Below are 21,833 nucleotides of genomic sequence, written 5' to 3' on the forward strand. Positions count from 1 at the left end.
GACCTGAGCTGAAGTCGGATGCTTAACCGACTGAGCCATCCAGGCACCCCTGATCTTTTTGAGTTTGATGTTTTTCACTTAGTACAGTTCCCTTGAGACCCAGCCAAATTCTTGCATGTATACCCCATTAAGTATTGATGGATGTTTACTTGGGGTTGTTTCAAAGTTTTGGCTATTACCACTAAATGTACTGTGAATTCTCCTCATGTACAGCTTTTTATATAGGCATAAAGTTTTATTTCTTTGGGGAAAATGCCCCAAAATGGAATTGCTGGGTCTATTATATGGTAAGTACATGGTTAATTTTTTAAAAAGCTAAGAAACTACTTTCCAGAATGACTCTACTGTTTCACTTATGTGAATAATCCAGTTTCTCTGTATCTTTCCCAGCATTAAATGCTGTCACCATTTTTTAATTTTAGCTATTCTTACAGGTATGTAGTGATATTTCATTCTAATCTTAATTTGCATTTCCCTGATAGCTAGCGATGTTGGACATCTTTTTATGTGCTTTTTTTTTTTTGCCATTGTATATCCTGTTCAGTAAAATGTCACTTCATGTCTTTTGCTTGTTTTCTAATTGTATTATTATTTCTTTTAACATTGAGTTTTGAGAGTTCTTTGAGTTTGAGATAGGAACACTTTGTCAGATATGTGGTCTGGAGCATTGTGTTATTATCCTCTTAACAGTGCCTTTCATGGAGTTTTAGTTTTCATGCAGTCTAGTTGATCAGTTTTTATGGTTTGTGCTTTTGTTGTCGTTTCATACTTCCCCCAAGACCAGGTTTCCTAAGGTTTTCTCCTGTGCTATTTTTTGGAAGTTTCATAGTGCCAGGATTTACATGTAAGGCGTTAGGGTTAGGGTTCATTTTTTTTTAATATGAATGTCCACTTATTCCACTACAATTTGATGAAAAGTTCTTTCTGGAATTGCTTTTGCATCTCTGTGAAAATTCACTTGGCTGTATTTGTGTGTGTCTATTTCTGGGTTCTCTGATTGTTCTATTGATCTATGTGTTTTTCTTCCTCTTGCACCACACTGACTTGATTACTGTAGCTGTATGAGTCTTAAAATTGGGTAGACTGATCCCCCACTATATCCTTTTCAGAATTCCCTGAACTATTCTGGTTCCATTTCTTTTCCATATGATGTGTCTAAGTCTACAACAAAATCTTCTTGATAGATTTTGAAAGAAATTGTTTTAAACCTATGTATCAGGTTTTGGGGGGGAGAATTGACATATTATGTTGAGTTTTTCAGTCAGTGAACATGGACTGTCTCTTTTAGATCCTCTGATTTTTTTCATCAGCATTTTGTAGTTTCAGTATAAAAATCTTGGGCATGTTTTGTTAGATTTACACTTACGTATTTTTTTTTTTTGATCGTTTTCTATGGTATTATGTTTTAAATTTTAATTTCCCCAAGTTCATTGATTTTTGTTTATTGATCTTATAGCTTGTGAACTTACTAAGCTCACCTATTGGTTCTAGAAGTAGTTTTTTGTACATTCTCTGGGATATTCTACAATAGACACAATCATGTCATCTGTAAATAGGGAGAGTTTTCTTTCCAGTCTGTGTGCCTTCTATTTCCTTGCCCTGGTTAGAACTTCTAATGTTATGTTGAATAGCAGTGGTAAGAGCAGTCATCCTTGTCTTGTTCCTGATTTTAAGGGGAATGCATTCGGTTTTTCTACATTACATGTGATGTGAGCTGTAGTTTTTGAAGATGTTCAATAACAAGTTGAGAAAGTTCCTTTTCTAGTTTTCTGAGTTTTATCATGAATAGGTGTTGAATTTTGTCAAATACCTTTTCTGCATCAATTGGCATGGTCATGTGATTTTTTTTTTTTAAACCTCTGCCAATATGATGGATTATACTGATTGATTTTCAAATATTGAACCAGAGTTGCATCCCTGTAATAAACCTCTCTTAGTTGGGTGTATAATTCTTTTCTTTTATTGCTGAATTCTGTTTGTTAATATTCTTACAGATTTTTGCATCTATATTCATGAAGGATATTGGTCTGTAGTTTTTTTGTACTCTTATTTGGTATTAGGTCATACTGGCTTTACAGAATGAATTTTGGGAAGTGTTCCCTGCTCTTCTATTTTCTAGAAGAGATTATATAGAATTTGTGTTAATTCTTTTTTAATTTATTTAAAAAAATTTTTTAAATGTTTGTTTATTTTTGAGAGAGACAGAGACAGAGTGCCAGCAGGGGAGGGGCAGAGAGAGAGGGAGACACACAATCTGAAGCAGGCTCCAGGCTCTGAGCTGTTAGCACAGAGCCTGATGCGGGGCTCAAACTCACCAACCCTGAGATCGTGACCTGAGTTGAAGTTGGATGCTTAACTGACTGAGCTACCCAGGCGTCCCATGTTAATTCTTTTTTTAAATATTTGGTAGAAATCTCCAGTGAAACAGTCTGGGCCTGAAGATTTTGAGGGTGGGGTATTTTTAATTACAAATTTTATTTTTTTTAAATGTTTATTTTTGAGAGCGTGCAAGTGGGGGAGGTGCAGAGGGAGAGGGAGACACAGAATTGGAAGCAGGCTCCGTGCTCTGAGCTGCCAGCACAGAGCCCCATGTGGGGCTCGAACTCATGGACCCTGAGATCATGACCTGAGCCGAAGTTGAATGTTTGACTGAGAGCCACACAGCCGCCTCCAAATTCTATTTTCTTGAGAGTTATAGTACTGTTCATTTTCTATTTCATATTGAGTGGATTGTAGTAATTTGTACTTTTTGAGTAATTGGTCCTTTTCATATAAGTTGTTTAATTTACGTGTGTACCTCTGTCATTGGTCCACAGACGTTTACATTTTCTTGGTGGGTTAACTGTATTATCATAATGTAATGTCCCTTTCTGTTTCTGGCAATTTTCTTTAGTCTGATGTTTGCTCTATCTGATATTAATATAGTCACTTCTTCTTGCTTTTCACTGTGTGGTATCTCTTCCCATCTTTTTTTTTTTTTTTCAACCTACATATTTCATTTGAAGTGAGTTTCTCATAGATAACATGTATGTGAGTTTTCCCTATCTGACATCTGACAAATATCTATTTTGTAATTAGTATATTTAGACCATTTACATTTAATGTAATTTTTGATATATTAGGTTTAAGTATGCCATTTTGTTTTTTGTTTCCCTTTGGTTCTGTGCTTTTTAAATTTCTCTGTGTTCTTTTACTTAAGCTTTTTGTGAATTATTTGAACATGTTTTAAAATTGCCTTTTGAGGGGCGCCTGGGTGGCTCAGTTGGTTAAGCATCTGACTATGGCTCAGGTCATGCTCTCATGCTTGTGAGTTCAAGCTCCTCGTCGGGCTCTGTGCTGACAGCTGAGAGCCTGGAGCCTGCTTCAGATTCTGTCTCCCTCTCTCTGCCCCTGTTCGTGCTCTGTCTCTCTGTCTCTCTCAAATATAAATAAACATCAAAAAAAATAAAGTTGCATTTTGATTTATCTATAATGTTTCTTGAGTGTGTCTCTTTGTATTGCTTTTTTAGTGGTTGCTCTACATTATTCATATTTACGTATTTTTCAAAGTCAAGTGTTCACGTTTCTTTTATATATGAGAACCACATCAGATGGTGTTGGAAATTTTGCTTCAGCTGTCAGACTTGTTAGAAAAGTCAAGCTGTGAAGGAAAGTTTATTTACATGTATTTCTGCTCTGTACCTTTTTTTTTTTTTTTACCTCCTGATGTTTTAGGGTCCTTTCTTTTATTGTTTACATTTTGTTCAGTGAAACTCTTTTTTTGCCATTCTCTTAGGATAGTAGCTCTGTTGGCAACAGATTCTCAGTTCTTCATCTGAGAATGTCTTGATTTTTTTCTTTATTTCTGAGGGATATTTTCACTAGTGTAGAATTCTGAGTTGACATTTCTTCCAGCATTTGTCAAGTGTGTGCTATTTCCTTTGGTCTACATGGTTTCTGAGGAGAAATCTGCTATCATTTACATTTCTCCCCATGTAGGTAATGCATTGTTTGTTTCTTGCTATTTTCATTGTCCTTAGTTTTCAGAAGTTTGACTATAGTATGTTGGTATGGATTTTGGGGGCGTTATCCTATTTGGCGTTCATTGTCTTTTTGTTTCTTGCTAAATTTGGGAAAATTTAGGCCATTATTTCTGGAATGTTTTTTTCAGCCCCACCCCTTTTCCTTTTGAAACTAATGATATGGATGTTAGATATCCCACATGTCTCAGATTCTGTTCATTTTCTTTTTATTAAAAAAAAATTTTTTTTTAATGTTTATTTATTTTAGAGACAGAGCATAAGCAGGGGAGGGGCAGAGAGGGCTGGAGACAGAATCTGAAGCAGGCTGCAGGCCCTGAGCTGTCAACACAGAGCCTGACGCGGGGCTTGAACCCATGGACCATGAAATCATGACCTGAGCTGAAGTTGGACACTTAACTGACTGAGCCACCCACGCGCACCTTCTTTTCTTCAATATATTTTCCTCTCTATTCCACTTTATAGTACGTTTACTGATTCTTTTTCTCTGACATTTCTATTCTGTTTTTGGACAACTGAGAATCCTAAACATCAGGAGGTAAAAAAAAAAAAAAAGTATGGTCAGAGCAGAAACTCTGGTAAATGAGCATTGGCCTCAACTTAAAGTCGCCAGCTGCATTAACCCCTAACAAGGGAGTCCACTTGTCCTTTGAAGCCAGGCATTGACTTCTCATCTGTAGCTATGAAAATCCTTGATAATATCTTCTTCCAATAGAAGACTATTTCATCTGCACCGAAAATCTCTTGTTAGGTGTAGCCACCTTCATAAATGATCTTAGCTGCCATCTTCTGGGTAACTTGTTGCAGCTTCTACATCAGCTCTTGCTGCTTTACCTTGCCCTTTTATGTTATAAAGCTGGTTTCTTAAACCTCATGAACCAACCTCTCTTAGCTTCATACTTTCTTCTGCAGCTTCTTTCCCTCTCTCAGCGTTCACAGAATTGAAGAGAGTCAGGGCCTTCCTCTGGATTAGGGTTTGGCTGATCTTCTACCCAGACCACTCATACGTTCTCTGTATCAACTATAAGACTGTTCTTTTTTCTCACAATTTGTATGTTCACTGGAGTAGTGCTTTTAATTTCCTTCAAGAACTTTTCCTTTGCACTCACAACCTGGCTGTTTGGTGCAAGAGGCCCAGCTTTTGGCCTGTCTCAGTGTTCAACATGCCTTCCTCACTGAGCTGAATCCTTTCTAGCTTTTGATTTAAAGCGAGAGATTTGCGACTCTTCCTCTCACCTGAGCACTTAGAGACCGTTGTAGGGTTCTTCTCAATTAGCCTCATTTTAATGTTGTTGTGTTTTAGGGAATAGGAGACCTGAGAGGGAGATAGGAACTAGTGGTTGGTGGAGCAAGCAGAACACATGATTTATCTATTAAGTTTGCCCATTTATATGGTGTGGTTTGTGACACCCCAAAACAATTACAATAGTAATATCAAAGATCACTGATCACAGATTGCTGTAACAAATATAATAATGAACGGGGCTCTTGGGTGGCTTAGTCATTTGAGTGTCTGACTCTTGATTTCGGTTCAGGTCATGATCCCAGGGTCATGGGATTGAGCCTTGTGGTGGGCTCTGTGCTGAGTGTGGAGCCTGCTTAAGATTGTCTCCCCCCTCTCCCCCTCTCTCCTCTTTTCCCCCTCTCCCCCTCTCCCCCTCTCTCCTCTTTTCCCCCTCTCCCCCTCTCCCCCTCTCTCCTCTTTTCCCCCTCTCCCCCTCTCTCCCTCTCTCCTCTTTTCCCCCTCTCCCCCCTCCCCCCCTCCCCCTCTCCCCCTCCCTCTCTCCCCCCTCCCCCTCCCCTTCCCCTCTCCCCCCTCTCCCCCTCCCCTCCCCCTTCCCCTCTCCCCCCTCCCCCTCTCCCCCCTCTCCCCCTTCCCTCTCCCCCTCCCCCCTCCCCCCTCCCCATCCCCCTCTCCCCCCTCTCCCCCTTTCCCCCTTTCCCCCTCTCCCCCTCTCACCCACTCTCCCCCCTCCCTCTCCCACCCACTCCCTCCCACTGCCCTGCTCCCCTGCTTGTGTGCTCGCTTGCTTGCTCTCTCAAAAAAAGAAAGATATTAATAATGAAAAAGTTTGAAATATTGTGAGAATTAGCAAAATGTGACACAGACATGAAGTGAACAAATGCTGTTGGAAAAATTGTGCCAATAGACATGGTCTGTGTAGGGTTGCCACAAACCTCCCATGTGTAAAAACACAGTATCTGCAAAGTGCAGTGAAGTGAAACACAATAAAATTTCATTATGATGTTGAATAAAAGTAGTAAGAGTGGGCAGGCACCGTATTGTCTTGTTTCTGATCTTAGAGGAAAGCTTTTAACTTTACACTGTTGTTTATGATGTCCTGTGGGCTTGTTGCATATGGCCTTTATTATGTGGAGGTACATTCCCTCTCCACCTGCTTTGTTGGTGATTTTTATTGTGAGTGGATGCTGAACTTCAAAATTGTATTTCTGATGGGCCTATTTCTTTTCAGCAGGCATATGGCTATGGTCCATACAGTGGTGCGTACCCTCCAGGAACTCAAGTTGTCTATGCTGCAAGTGGACAGGCTTATGCTGTACCCTACCAGTACCCGTATGCAGGTACCCCACGCCCACCTTCCATTCCTTATTTCTCTTCATTTACTGGGTGGATCTGTGAGGCCTCAAGGAATTGTATTTCTTAGTTTAAGGATAAGTGAGCAGTGCTTCTGGTTATAGACCACAAATGATTCTACTATGCTTTAAAAAAAAAAAAAAGTTATGTATTTTTACGTTGTCTTATAAAGTTGGAGTAGGCTTGTGTTGTTTTTTTTTTTTATTTAAAAAAATTTTTTTACATTTATTTATTTTTGGGGGAGGGGCAGAGTGAGAAGGAGACACAGAAGACCAAGCAGGCTCCAGGCTCCAAGCTGTCAGCACAGAGCCTGACGCAGGGCTCGAACTCACAAATCACAAGATCATGACCTGAGCCGAAGTCGGACAGTTAACCGACTGAGCCACCCAGGTGCCCCAGAGTAGGCTTGTTAAAACTTCACTGTTGTATCCAGATTTATTCCCAAGGAGAGAATTTGTACCTACTGGTATTCACTTATATCCCATTTTAAACGATAACTTTCTCCTGTTTTTTCTCTTCTGGTAACATCCTTCAAATATTATCACTACTGAGGCGATACCCCATTTTGCAAGTGAAATAAAGGCCTGGAAGGTTCTTACATTTATTCCAGGCTTTTGATGCACTTCCATTTTTTACCTTACCTGAGGAAAATTGTAGTTGTGAGTAACTGGCCTGTGTAGGTAGCATCAAGTCCTGGGTGCAGTTTAGGCAGTGGGAGGTCTAAGGTGGAGGTGCAGGAGAGTGCTGGCTGTGAGGCCAGAGCCTACAGTCAGGATGAGGGGGCCCAAGAGCCCCCATCATGTGATTGATGGACTGAAGAACAAGGCCACACCCAGAAGCCCAGAGAAGGGAAGTCAGGCAGAGGTGGTTGCAGTGGGCATGGCATATCGGATCAATGTATAAGTGAATGAAGCTGGCAAATAGCTTACAAGAGTCCTGAGCCCATAGAGCGGTTGGGAATCTGAATCTGAGGGCGCTGTGAACAAACCTAGTGCAGTGTCTTACCATGGCAGTGGAAGAAGAATCTGTTGCCAAAGAGGTAAGTGGTCACTGATGTTAATCTCACAGAGAGGCCCAGGGCTGCCGCCCCCTGACTCAAAGTATCCTGCTAATTAGTGGTGGTTACTTTGGTGTCTCATAGGTGAGCATTCAATATGAGAGGTTCTCTGCTTATCTGTTCCTGCAATCTGATGTAGTTCACTCAACTAGCATGGACTGTGACTTTTTGACTTTTTTTCATGTCAAATTGAAAACTAATAAAATGATGATGCTAAAAAATGAAGTATTTGTTGGCCCTGTGATCTTAGCACAACTATTTTTGTTTGAATTACTTTCCCCATACAAAATAAATTTTTGTCATTGAAATCTTATATCACCTTTTGCATTTCTTTTCTCATTTTAAAATTCTGTGTATTCTGAGTGCTGCATAATTTCCGTAAGTATTTTTAATGACTGCATATTATCATATTGGGTGATCTTCTAGTATTAACTGTTTACTTTTTCCTGTTTGCAGTCATAAATGTTGCTTTGAACATGTCTAATGATTTTCTTTTTCATTCCTGTTAGATCTTAGAATACGTTTTTCATTTCTGTGTATTAAGTTAATGTGTTAAAGGGCATAGACATTTATTTTTCTTTTGATACCATTGAAATTTAGAAAGCTTCTCAAACATGCAGAAGTATGGACAATAGTGTAATGAACTGTCATTTGTCCATTACCACCTTCAGCTAGCATATCATGCCTAATTTTGTTTCACCTCCATCTCCTGTCATCTTTGGATTGTTTTGAGGGAAATCCACACTATATCCTTTCATCTGACAGTATTACAGTAAATCTTAATACCATTTATTTAATTTTTTTTAAATGTTTATTCATTTTTGAGACACAGAGAGAGACAGAGCATGAGCAGGGGAAGGGCAGAGAGAGGGAGTCACAGAATCTGAAGCAGTCTCCAGGCTCTGAGCTGTCAGCACAGAGCTCGACACGGGGCTCGAACTCACAAACTGCGAGATCATGACCTGAGCTGAAGTCAGACGCTTAACTGACTGAGCCACCCAGGCGCCCCAAATCTTGATACCATTTGCCCAGTTGATTCTCAGAACAGTTTGCCAGTTTCTTTCTTTTTTTTTGAAGAAAATCTATTGTTATTATTTTTAATTATGGTAAAAAAAAAAAGTACCATAAAATTTACTTTTTTAAAAACCATTTTAATTGTACAGTTCAGTAGTGTTAAGTACATTCACATTGTTGTGCATCAGATTTCCAGAATTTTTCATCTTCCCATATTGAAACTGTACTCGTTAAACAACAACTTCCCTTTTCCTTCCTCCCAGCCCCTGATAACCACTATTATACTTTATTTTTCTGTGAATTTGGATACTTTAGACATCTCATATAAGTGGAATCCTATAGTATGTGTATTTTTGTGACTGGTTTATTTCACTTAGCATTATGGTTTTTTTTCTTTCTTCTTTTTTTTTTTTTCTTTAAAGGAACTTTTATTTTTTTCTACTACTTCAATGATAGAATTGGAGATGTAGCCTGGTGGGGAGGAATCAATGATAGACTGAGTTTGAAAAGGGAATAATTTAAGACTGGTCCAACTGAGGCCAGAGACCATTTACATGAGAAGAAAGGCAAATGACTAATAACAAAAAATTCAACTTCACTAATAAAGACATGCAAATTGAAATGAGATACCATTTCTGCTGATCACATTGGCAAAAATGAAGATATTCTTCAGTGTTGGTAAAATTTGCCAGTTTCTACCACTTCTAGGAAGTTCCTGAAGCACTGGTTTCTCAGTTGTCCTGAAAGATTGCCTATTGTTAATAGCTCTAAAAGTTTTGATACCCTCCTTGGGTCTAAAGTGGATCCTTAGGTTGCTTTAGTTTACATTTTTCTGCTGACTGGCAGAGATAAACATGGTGTAATTGTTTACAAACTTGATCTCTTTGCCTGTTTGTCTTGCAGTTGGTGGGTTTTAAGCCCTAGCCTACCATGCCATGAGAGCGAACTTCTTTCTTACTCAGCCCCCAGACCTCTGACTGGGGTAATCTCAGCTGTTTCTTACTGTATAGAAGAGCAGATGTTTTGCAGAAGTGCTAGTAAAGGGAATTTCTGTAAATTGGATTCTTTACTTGCTCTTGCCTTTCTTCATAGAAAAAGAGATAGCCCTCTCATGAGCACCCTCAAGATACTTGCTGCAGAGGGCAGAGTCAAGAAGTAGGTGGGCATTCAGCATTAGCATTGTGACCCATCTAGCAGGTATACTTGCTGTGGAGAGGGTGAGTTGAGTTTGTGGTCATCCCCCAGTAGCCTTGTCCTGATGACCAGATTGGAGCTTCTCAGTCTCTTTCTGGATACCCCAGTGCTTGGCCAGCTTCATGACATTATGTGGTCTTTAGACACCATAGTCATGCATATAGCAGGTTAAAGGCCTTCTCTCTTTTTAAAAAAAAAAATTTTTTTTTAATGTTTATTTATTTTTGAGAGAGAAAGAGAGACAGAGCACAAGCAGGGGAGGGGCAGAGAGAGAGGGAGACACAGAATCCAAAGCAGGCTACAGGTTCTGAGCTGTTGGCACAGAGCCGGACGCGGGGCTCGAACCCACGAACTGTGAGATCATGACATGAGCTGAAGTCGGACGCTTAACTGACTGAGCCACCTAGGTGCCCCAAGGCCTTCTATTTAATATGATTGGAGCCAGTGGTCAGTCAGCCAATTAAAAAAGTATAAAGGGTGCTGTGTACACTCTATGAGTGTTCTGTTTTAATTTACCTGTGTTAGTGGACAGTGTTCAGCTGTCTTTTGACATGGGCTCTAGGATTTTGCTTTGCATTGGCTCCTTTGGTTGGAGTTTTCTTGTCTTGTAAACACTGTGCTCATGACCTATCACCGCATCGCGGTTTCCCTTGGTAAGTACAAACAAGTCTAGGTTTTAAGATTCTTTTTTTAGTTTTTTAGTTTACTCATTTCCTTGCTCTGATAGTAATTTGTGAGTTACCTGCCTTTATTCAGTCCACCCTAAAGTATCGAACTTAGTTATCCTGGAAGCAATAGCTGCCTATTTCACATTCACATTTTGACCATTTATGTAAAGCTTAGTTAAGTTAGGTAATTACAGTACGTACAACTTAGAAATGTCCCCAGCTGACTTGGGTAAGGATTTCTCTTCCTGGTAGGAGCAGAGGCAAGCAGGAGCTGCAGGAGAGGTCTCTCCTGGTCATGAAGTGCAGGAGGCCCTTGATGTGATCTACTGAGGGAATGTAGATTTAGATTGTCCAAGGGATCTTCTAATTAAGTCAGCTTGCAAGTTCCTACTATCCTACATTTCATAGTTCCATTTGCCTAATTGAAAACTTTTAAATTTCAAGGCAGTGAAAGTAAATACTACTAGTTCACCAATTTTGAAAGGTAAACATTGCATAAAACATTGTTTGCTTCCAGTGCTGTTACCTGTACTTGATCAGCCCTTTGTTTATAATGGTGTCATTCTGCTGTGCAGCTTTGGTGTTTTGTCTTTTCTCTTCTATTCTCCTCCATCATATTTGAGGTATTAGTGGTTTATGAGTGCACACTTGTAGCCTGAGTGCCTGGGTTTGCATGCCCTTATTGCCATTAACCCCCGTGTGCCTCACTTTTGCCCATCTGTAAAATGGGTATAATAATAAACTCAACTCATAGGGTTGTTAGTATTAAGTGAGTCAGTACATGTAAATGCTTGTAGTACTGTAATTGCTTAGAGTACTAAGGACTTCTAAATGTTAGCCTTTGTTTTGCTGTTGGTTTTCATCTACATATACACATTACTGTTGTATTAGTTTCTTGCTCCCGTAGGGTTGAACTGTTAAGGGAACAGCAGGTCAGGGAGGGAAGTTAACATTATTTATATTTGAGTAATTTTAAAGCTAATTAGCTGTTAGATAGTATAGCTGTGAAGTATAGAACAGAACAAATAGTACATTTCCAGTTGTAAACTTTAGTCATGCAAATTAAATATTAAAGTTGTTTAAAGTTTGCTTTTTAGAAGTTTTCCCCTTAACGTAAGTATTTTCCCCCATAAAGACCTATGATTAAAAATGAGCAAGTTTTATTAGCAGATTTAAGGTTTAATTTAAAAATCGTTTACATGAATATCAAGAAGCTAATTAGCTTTTAAATGGATTTTTCATTTTCAGCTTTAGGTGCAGATTCTTGCCTCTCACGATGCAGGCTCTGTGTATCTCCCATGCTCTCCTGTATCTACCTGTCATCCTAATAAGTGTGACTGGAGGGGAGAAGTGGACATTGGAGACCAGAGCTTACAGCTGCCTTAGGATCCTGCTGTTTGCAGTGTTTGGGGGAGGGCAGAAGTAGACATTGGGGACTGGAGCTTACAGCTGCACTAGGACCCTGGCTGTTTGCAGCGTTTGGGGGAAGGCAGAAGTGGACAATGGGGACTGGAGCTTACAGCTGCACTAGGACCCTGCTGTGTGCAGTGCTTGGGGGAGGGCAGAAGTGGACACTGGAGACAGGAGCTTACAGCTGCAGTAGGATCCTGCTGTTTGCAGTGTTTGGGGGAGAAGTGGACATTGGGGACTGGAGCTTACAGCTGCACTAGGACCCTGCTATTTGCAGCGTTTGGGGGTTTGGACCTTGGAAAGTTGAGCACCTTGGTTTCCTCTTACTGCAGTCTTAGAAACAGTCACCATGGCCTGTTCTGGGAGAGCCGGGGAGCACCCACTCAGCGACTCCACACACCTGTTGAGAGGAAGACAGCACTGTAGGAGAGAGATGCACATGCAGGGAGATGTGACCTCTGCCACTTCAGGGCACACTGTCTTTATGAGGGAATGTTGGACTTCACAAACTGCTCCTAACAGCATCTGCTTTTTCACTTCTTTTTTAGGACTTTATGGACAACAGCCTGCCAACCAGATCATCATTCGGGAGCGGTATCGAGACAGCGACAGTGATCTGGCACTGGGCATGCTGGCCGGAGCAGCCACCGGCATGGCCTTAGGGTCTCTGTTCTGGGTCTTCTAGAGTCCTTCAGATCTGGATGTGCATAGCTTCTGATACCCTGTGTGCAATAATATAATTTGCAGGGCATTTCTGTTGGTGATAAATGTTTTTAATAATAGTTTAATTGTTCTTTTGAAAGTGATGACATCATAGTTCTAACTAATCCATACACGTACTATAGAGAAGGCTTCTGATTTGTGTTTAGCTAAAACATGGAATCTCTGGGGCACTGGCTCATTCCAGGAGTTTCATTCTAGAACTCTTGGAATACCTTATTTTGGACATACCTATTTAGAATGGCGTTTTCTTTTCAGAGTTAGGTATAGTGCTTAAGGGATAATTTAGTGTTCTGTTTATATATGGTGATGTATGAGTGAGCAATGTGGCAAGGAGAACTGCATCTTCTTTCTGTTTAACATTGAACTTTGAAGCCTTGGATCAGAGCTGGCTGCATGTAACTTCAGGAGTTGTGGACTGGTAAGCAACCAGGAACTTCCCTGAGGCAGTGGGGTGGTATCCCCAGGACCTCTGGGGCCAGCAAGGCTGACTGCTCAGGATGATGGGGTAGGGTCAGCCCCCCTCCCCACCCTCCTTCCTCCCCACCTCCTCTTAAAATGATGCTTCTTCATTTTATTCTTTGTTTTTTTTTGGTATTATCCTTGGAAAATATCCCATATTAGGAATTGGGTTGAGCCTCAAAGTTTTATCCTTTAAAACTTGAAGAAGCCAAAACAGTTTGAAGTGTGTGGAGGTAGATGTGCTTTATTCAGAGAAGACCCTATGTTTTTAGTGTCTGCTTTGGATATTTTTATTGCCACATCAGCCTACTTATAGCTTATTTTGCTACTTGTTGAGAAAGTGGTATTAAGAGTGGTGAGGAAATGGAATGAGAGCCATACTTACAGTGTGACTGTGTCAGGCCTCTGGGGATCACACTGTGCAGAGGGTGCTCTTTTCCTCTCTTCTGTCCTTCTGAAGAGCAGGTGTCCTGCTTTGTGCAGGACTGGGGCACTGTGATTGTCCCCCAAGCACTGGGGTTCATGGAGCCCTGGTGATGTATAGTGGGGGCTCTTGGGACCATGGCTGTTGGGGAGACTCAGGTTACAGGTGGGAAATGATTGCCTAAGGACATGAATAACCTTCTGTCAAGGTATTACTCAGCTTGACCAGGACATGGGCTTTGTTTTTATTCCTGACACAGAAGCTTAAACCATGTAATTTTGAGCCCCAGCTATGTGTGAAGCTCTGGAAAACCCATAATCCTGCACTTCTGTTATTTCTTTATATGAATTTGTAAAGCCCAAAATTAGTCCAGTCTTCTGTCCCGCAAGCTTTAAAAAATGTACTTCCACCAAGGCAGTTTAGCACAGTAATAGTCCCTACGCTGGCACTCCAAAATACACTCCTTAGTAGCACAAATTCTGTTTTTATTTTCTGTGGCCAGTTATATACATAACTTCTTTCATAGGTCAACTGACTCCATCTCTGAGCAGACTTAAATAGTATCTCCATATGAAGCCATCTGCCAAACGACCTTGATGTCAGGTCTGTTTTCCTGGGCAGTTCTGCTGAACTTACACTGTAGAGTTTGTTTCTAGTTGAAAGGAGGTGCACTTGACTGTCACCCCTTTGGATATTTGAGACAGTGGAAAATTGCCAACTGTGATTTGTGACAAGGTTGGTTTTGATGATTAAAAATGTTGCTCTTATGATTTTACATCCTTTGTAGTAAGAATGGCTTTGTTTAGATGATAGTTATTATTAAGAGCTGTATGCTTTACTAATAAAATATTAAACAGTTTTTAATGTGGTATTGGGGTATTGATTTTGAACTTGGAGTTCCTGGAACCACAGGGTACTGAGTTATGTTGCTGAAATGCCTGGGAAGCAGAGTCCCCCCTCTGACAGAAGGGGCAGGTGTAAACTGAAGCTTGGGCACATGTGTGTGCACTCTGTTGGCCAGCCCCATTGGGCAGCCACAGTTGAACCTGGAAATTCAGTGTTGCCAGTGACTTGATGCTGTTAGGAAATGCATAGTAGGTATAAAGATGGGCTGAGATACTTCATTTCCTTGGTCCAATTTCTGTAGATGCCAGCTTTGTGATTGCCTCAATTTAGGTAATCCTAAATCAAAAAAAGTTAGATGAGGTGGAAGGAACTTGTTCAGGTGTGAGTGAGCTTTTCTCACTTTCATATGTGGAAGAAGTTGCCCACTGACATTGCACACATGCCAAGCTGATTGTTTTTTGGTTACTGGAGTGAACTTCAGAGTCTTAGATAGTAAGGAGAAAAGAAAGACCAGTGGCTGTGTTTCAGATGATCATCCTAAAACAGGCCAGACCTGGACCCAAGACACTGGTCTCAACCATGGTTGAGACGAATGGCCTAAGTTTATTTTCTGCATCAGTTATGATCCTGTTTCATTTTTCTTTCTCCTTCCCAAGTTTATGTAGACACAGGCATGGAATGCAGTTCCATTTCTTCCCCCCCTAGAATTGATCTGTTTTCTGATTGCTTCCCTCTCATATTCTCTTGTGTCCACAGAACCTATTTTCCCTGTATATGCAAATTGTATGTTTATAAGTGAAAATGTTAATACATTAAATGGTTAACCTTAAAGCAGGTTGCATTGTGACTTGTTTTTTTAAATTAAATTTAGTTAAACTAAATAAAACCCAGCTTACCTATTTCTCCCACTATCCACCCCCACTTCTGGCAACCACCAATCCATTTTTTAAAAATATTATAGTAACACACTGTCAGTTTTTTCTGCTACATCATGGGCAATAAGAATGGCAGTTACTGAGTGGGGCACCCAGGTGGCTCAGTTGGTTAAGTGTCTGACTTTGGCTCAGGTCATGATCTCACGGTTCATGATTTGGAGCCCCGCATAGGGCTCTGTGCTGACAGCTCGGAGCCTGGAACCTACTTTGGATTCTGTGTCTCCCTTGCTCTCTGCCCCTCCCCCACACGTGGTCTGCCTTTCTGTCTCTCAGAAATAAATAAACATTAAAAAGAAATTAAAAAAAAAGAAGAATGGCACTTACTGAGAAATCCCTGAGTGCTGGGGAATGTATTATCACATCAGAAAAGAATGACTCATTAGATTCTTAAAGTAACTCTATAAGGCACTATTGTCCAGGTTACACTGGATGAAACAGGCTCAAAAGTTAAATATTTTTCTCAGGAGCACACAGGTAGTAAGTGAAATGGGTTTATATCTGATATGAAAGCATATTCTTTTTCCTTATGCCATGTCCTGTAAAGGTGTAATTTCCACAGGAACATATGGATGGCATGTGTAGTAATACTTGTAAGATGACCATTAGAAAACTGATCATCCTGAACCAGATCCACTTGGCAGTGCAGATTCAGTAACTTCTTCCAACTACATGTCTTTGGTTGCATGACTGTATTCTTTTTTTCCCTTTCCCCATCCCCAAATTAAATCTCTAGATCCTGAATTACCACAGTTTCCTCTGGGCTAGTTTTTCTGTTTACCTCACCTATTGCAAACTTTCATTAAATGGTGATGTGTGGTTGCGTGTTACAGTTTAAGGTGAGTTTTATTTATACCAGAAACTTTGAGTCTCTTGGTTTCATTTCTTTAGAGAGCAATCCTCCAGTATTTTGCCAGGAGACACTTTCTGGGTGTGGAGAAGGGTAGACACTCCACACACAGACCACAGCCCTTTCCCTCTCCAGCTTGACTTTATCGTCATCTGTCATGCTGACCCCTGCTGCCTCCAGCTGTATAAAATTTTTTTTTGAATAAGTTATACACAGCACCAGAATTTTTTTTAAAAACAAAGATTTAGTAATGGGTTATCCATCTGCCCATTTCCTACCCTCTCTTGAGGTTCTCTCTTCTCATGAAGGTTTATCTTTCATGTTATCCTTCATGCATATATAGTCTAGTACAAAAAATATTCTTATTTTTCTCCCCTTTTTACACAGAGGTTGATATATACACCAGTGGTACCCAGACACTTCAGTCGCAGGATCCTTTTACACTATTAAATTTTTAAGGCCTCCAAAGAGCTTTTAAACATGAGTTATATTTATCAATATTTTCCATATTATGAAATAAAATTGAGACAATTAGAAACTTAAAACCTATAACATAGAATTTACAAAAATTATTTTCCAAACCAAAATCTGAGGCAAAGCATTTTCACATTTGAAGATACTTCTTTAGCATCTGGTTTAATAGAAACCAGCTGGATTCTCCTGTATGTTTCTGTGTTCAGTCTGATTTGATTTGTTAGTTGAGGCATAGAAGGAAATATGGCTGCACATAGACATGTAGTTGGAAAGGGAGGACTGAGCAGACCCCCTGAAAGGGTCTTGGGTACCCTAAGGAGTCCTTGGATCATACCTTGAAAACTGCTGATGTATGTATGCTATTCTTTACCTTTTTTTTTTTTTTCCCCTGACCGAACATATCTGAGGTGTTTCCATGTAGTACTTAAAGAACTTCCTCATTCATTTGATTTATCCTATAATTCCATCCAGTACCCATTTGACTTTTGCTATTGCTAACAATGCTATAATGAAGGATATTGTTCAAAAGTTTCTCATCCCAGTGTGGGGCTCTTGAAGGGGTTGTGTTCCTGTTGGCTCTGTGGAACTCATGGATGATAAGCTTCTCTGGAGCATAAGACCTGGAAGTGGGAGTCTGTGTCACTGTATGCAGAGGCTGACTGCTGTGATAAGCCACTTGAGATCTCAGGAGCTGAGTGCTGAATGCTTTACTGTTCAAGTCCTCGTCCTGTGGTTGATTTCCCCAGGCTATCATTTAGGGACCACACTGGTTGTCTTGGAGTCCTTCATGGATGCTTTGGCATCCTGCTGGAACAGAAAGGTGGTGAAGATCTACCCATTCTTCAGCTTGGCAGTGGTGCTCAAACTTTAGACATTCCAGTGGTAAGAGTCACATGGCCCTGGCTACACAGTGTAGTCCGAGTTCAGGAGCAATCTGTCCTGATGACAGTTGCCAATGAACATCCAGTGAATGGCAGATAACAATGGCCAGCTATCCTTGACACTCAATGGAAATCAGTTTATATTAACCCTCAGTTGCATAGTATTTACTGATTGGTACAGTAGGTGGTTGCAAATTACATGTAAATTGTTGGTTCATACAACACAAACATCATTGCTCACAGATTTTGTTCTTGTTCAATTATTTCTTTCCCTACTCCCCAGTTGACAGGCAGCTTGGGGCCTAGGGGAGGAGAGTCCCCCTTCACAGCAAGGAATGTGGTCATTTCACTCATTTGTTCTTTAATACCTTAAACTCATTTATCACACCAAATAGTGGGCTTTGTGGCAGATTACATCATTGCCCCTGATCCTCCTCCCTTCGCTGAGAGAGTTTTACATTTTTGCTTGCTTCTGTGTGACTTACCTTGTCTCCTCAATCACTGGGAGGAACAGACCTCTCTGCCTCACCTGGTATGGTGTGTGGCATGAATTGGCTCAGGAACATGAGTGTTCTCGTCCAAACTGTAGAGCCCAGGTACTGATAATAAGTGCATACCCTGGGGCTCAAGTCCGGAAAGGCCAGAGGGGTTCAGGGTAGACTGGAGTCTTCATTTTCACCAAACCCCAGGGTACTCCTTCCAGCCTCAATGCCCCAGTCCCAGGGTCCCCAAGCCCTGCCTCCCCAGAACACTTATGCCTTCCTCTCTTCTCTGCTAGGGCACCTCTCTTCCATCCTTGCTGTGCCTAGGGAGATTTTCTGCCCCTTCCAGGTAAAAACAGCAAGGAGGAGAGTGACACAATGGGAGGCAGGTGTTTGGTACACTTTGCATGGCTCTCTGGCTGTTCCTCTGCCTGGCCAGTGGTAAGTCAGGTCAGAGGCACCCCCTGCCCCCCCGGCCCCGAGCCCTAGTCATCCAGATGACATTCCTTAATTAAGCAGGGCCATTCCCCTAGTGGGCAGTGAGCCTTGGGCTCTCCTGAGCAGCCAACCAGGCAGGGCCCTACCTGGTTCTTCTGGTGATTTTCAAGAGGCCAGGTGAGCATGTCATGGGCACAGAGAATGTGTGCCAAGCACAGTGGGAGGCTGAGGCCTTGGATCCTTGCGGGAAGGTGTGGGTATGGTCCCCATACCCACAGGCTGTTCATCCCAGTTCCCAGGAGCCGCCTCTCATGCCACGATGGGGGTGGCAGATACAAGGCAGATGTGAAGGAAGGACCGCGGGAAGGACTTTGGGGGCTTCCCCAAGTCTAAGTATAATAATGACAGAACCAGCCCCCAGACACATAGCAGGAGCCCAGATGTTCCTTCTCTTCCCCTCCATTCCTTTCCTAAACAAGGAAAGGAGTGTGAGTGTGGTCTCAGACCACCAGCAGCCCCCCTCCCCCAGAAATCTACTGGAAATGCAGACTCTACAGGCACCTGAGGGCTCAGTCAGTTAAGCATCTGACTCTGGATTTTGACTCAGGTCATGATCTTACCGTTTGGGAGTTTGAGCCCCATGTTGGGCTCTGAGCTGCCAACACGGGGCCTGTTTGGGATTTGGTCTCTCCCTCTCTCTGCCCCACCCTTACTCATGCTCTCTCTCAAAATAAATAAACTTAAAAAAAAAAAAAAAAGAAAAGAAAAGAAAAAAAAGAAATGCAAACTCTGGCTTAGCCCAGACCTGAATCAGCAACTTAGCCCTCAAGTTGATTCCACTGCAAGTTCAAGTCTTGAGAACCATTGGCCTAAAATAGACTTCCTCCTCCCATCCTCTCCCACCCACTCTCTCCTTCTCTGTTTCTGTCCTTCCCTCAATCTCTCCCACCCCACCCCTTCTCTGCCTTTCTCTACCCCCTGTCCCACTTCTCTGCTGGGGAGCAGCTACACTTCCTCCTTGCAGCAGCTGGTTCTGAGAATCACCACTGGGTGTCAGAGCAGCCTCAGGAATGTCTCTGCTGTCAACCCCTCCCAGGCCTGCCCTGTCTCCCAGGGCTCCCACACTTAGCCCCAAAGAAGACATGCTTGGATCGTGGTGTGGGTCTGACTGCAGAAACAGAGCCCCTGTACCCACATTCCCACTCCCTGCTCACTCCCCTGGACTGAGGAGTCCATGTTCCCATCTTCTGTCTCTAGTGTTTCGGGGCTGAGGAGGCCTTAGGTGCCGTCCCTAGAGGAGAAGGGGCTTGCTGAATGTCAGTCACTCCAAGACTGTCCGGGTGGAGAGTGTTTCCCTGTCCTTTCCTAACTCCCCAGGGTGAGCCACATAGGCCCTGAGGAGGGGAATCTGGTAGTGTCTGTGTAATGGGGACAAGGACAGCCCCCAGCACCATGTAGGCTGTCATGAAGGATGTGAGGTTCATGCCCAACTCTCACTCCTCCCAAGGTGCCTCTCTCATGCTGGCCCTCCCTCCACAAAGCTTCTGCAAACTCCAAGCTTTGAGTCCATCTGTGAGCCCTGGCCTGGGCCTCCCAGGCCCTGAGGACCTAGTCTACACAGTTAGGCCCTGTCTGTCCTGCCACTGTAGGCCCTGTCTCAGGTCCTGTCCAGCCTTGTGGTTGCTGCTGCCTCCACATGAAAGGGCAGTGTGCCTCCTGAATGCCCCCCACCCCGAGGCTATGCCCACAGTCCCTGCTATGCCCACAGACCCACTCAAGTCTTCCCCTCTATTTTAGGCCAGAGTACACCACCCATGCACTCAACACACACTGGGCTCTGCTCAGTGCTAGGCACTGGGGCATGAGACTAGAGAGACCAGGTTGTTGCCTTGTGGAGCAACCACCCCAACTTAGTGGGTGCTGCGCAGTGCTGGGAGGGGCTGCATTGGAGGGCAGGGGTTATACTGGGTTTCCAGACTATGGTGGAGCCATGAGTGGCTTTAGCAGGGTGGCTCTGGGGACAGAGAACTTGGAGAAGCGCTGGGAGGAGCTGGCAGCTGTGTGGTGGAGGCCAAACCTTGGAATAATTGGAGATTTGTTGTCAAGTGACCCGTGTAGGACTTGCTGAGGGTTGGCTGGAGGATGGAGGAGTGATCCCTGACCAGGATCCTGGGCCTCATCCTGGGGCCTCTGGGTAAGACGGGGGCAGAGACATTGGGAGTGTGCTGTGTGAGGTGTGGGATTTCTCCTGAATGTCCTATGGGAGCATCCGGAGGGCAGGACAGAGGTCTAGGCAGAGGGATGGTCCTGTAAGGCCTGCAGCTGGTAATCTGGGGCACAGGGACTCTCAGGACAGAACTGCCAGGATGTGAGGGAGCCACAGGGCAGGTGGGCATGGGGGTTGGAGTGGAGAGGGGCTGGGCTGGAGAGGGTGCTGTACGCAAGAGAGCAGCAGGGGAGGGTCAGAGAGAGAAGGAGGGAGAAACCCAAGCAGGCTCCTTGTTGTCAGCTCAGAGCCCCATGCAGGGCTCGAACCCACAGACTGGTGAGATTATGACCTGAACTGAAATCCAGAGTTGGACGCTTAACTGACTGAGCCATCCAGGTGCCTGGTCTGCTACACCTCTTGATGTGTCCTCTTTGATGAGGGAGCATAAGGCAAGCTGACAGGCCACAAACAGCCCCCCACCCCCTGGTGGGATATGTGGGGATATTCCTCAGGCACTCTGGCTGCCCAAGAACAGAGGAAAGGGGAAAACAAAGGATTAACTGATAGAGATCTTAGTCCTGCAGGACCTAAGTTTCCATCATCCCTCCATAGTGAGGTGGTGAACAAAGGCAGAAGGAAAAGGCAGATAGAATTAAATTTCCTTATAAACTGCAGCCCATTGACAAATCCTGGAGGTAGGCAGAGTAACTCCCTATGTCTTTTTGTTTTGTTTTGTTTTAATCTTTATTTATTTTTGAGAGACTGAGTATGAACAGGGGAGAAGCAGAGAGAGAGAGAGGGAGACACAGAATGTGAAGCAGGTTCCAGGCTCGAGCCGTCAGCACAGAGCCTGACACGGGACTCAAACCCAGGAACTGGGAGATCATGACGTGAACCAAAGTCGGAAGCTCAACCTACTGAGCCACCCATGCAGGAGTAACTCCCTATGTCTTAATGATAATGCTCTGCTAGAAGGGAAAACAACCCTAGCTTGACAATAGCCAGGCCTCCGGGATCCTGGGAGTCTTCTTTAGCATATGAAAATCTCATTGGAAACTTCCCCTGGACTTACCTCCCCCAACCCCAGTCTCCTCATGGTCCCAGTCTCCTCATGGTCCCAGCCTCCTCATGGTCCCAGGGCAACTCTTCCCACCCAC

At 42.9% G+C, this 21,833-nt stretch overlaps 1 protein-coding gene across 3 annotated transcripts in view; it reads left to right on the forward strand.

Moving 5' to 3' along the window:
- PLEKHB2 (pleckstrin homology domain containing B2) overlaps nucleotides 1-15,241 on the forward strand; it is a 44,522-nt gene extending 29,281 nt beyond the window's left edge. For 2 of the 3 annotated variants that reach the window (XM_086718290.1, XM_086718292.1), the window contains 2 exons: nucleotides 6,494-6,602; nucleotides 12,507-15,241. In XM_086718290.1, coding sequence (XP_086574416.1) covers nucleotides 6,494-6,602; nucleotides 12,507-12,643 — 246 coding nt within the window. In that variant the 3' untranslated portion in view covers nucleotides 12,644-15,241. The remainder of the gene's footprint in view (nucleotides 1-6,493; nucleotides 6,603-12,506) is intronic. The other variant, XM_086718291.1, reaches the window with a different exon arrangement.
- The last annotated feature ends 6,592 nt before the right edge of the window (nucleotides 15,242-21,833 follow it).

The sequence above is a fragment of the Puma concolor genome, chromosome C1, assembly GCF_028749965.1.
Source record: "Puma concolor isolate L17-30 chromosome C1, mPumCon1.1.hap2, whole genome shotgun sequence".
Lineage (NCBI taxonomy): Eukaryota > Metazoa > Chordata > Mammalia > Carnivora > Felidae > Puma > Puma concolor.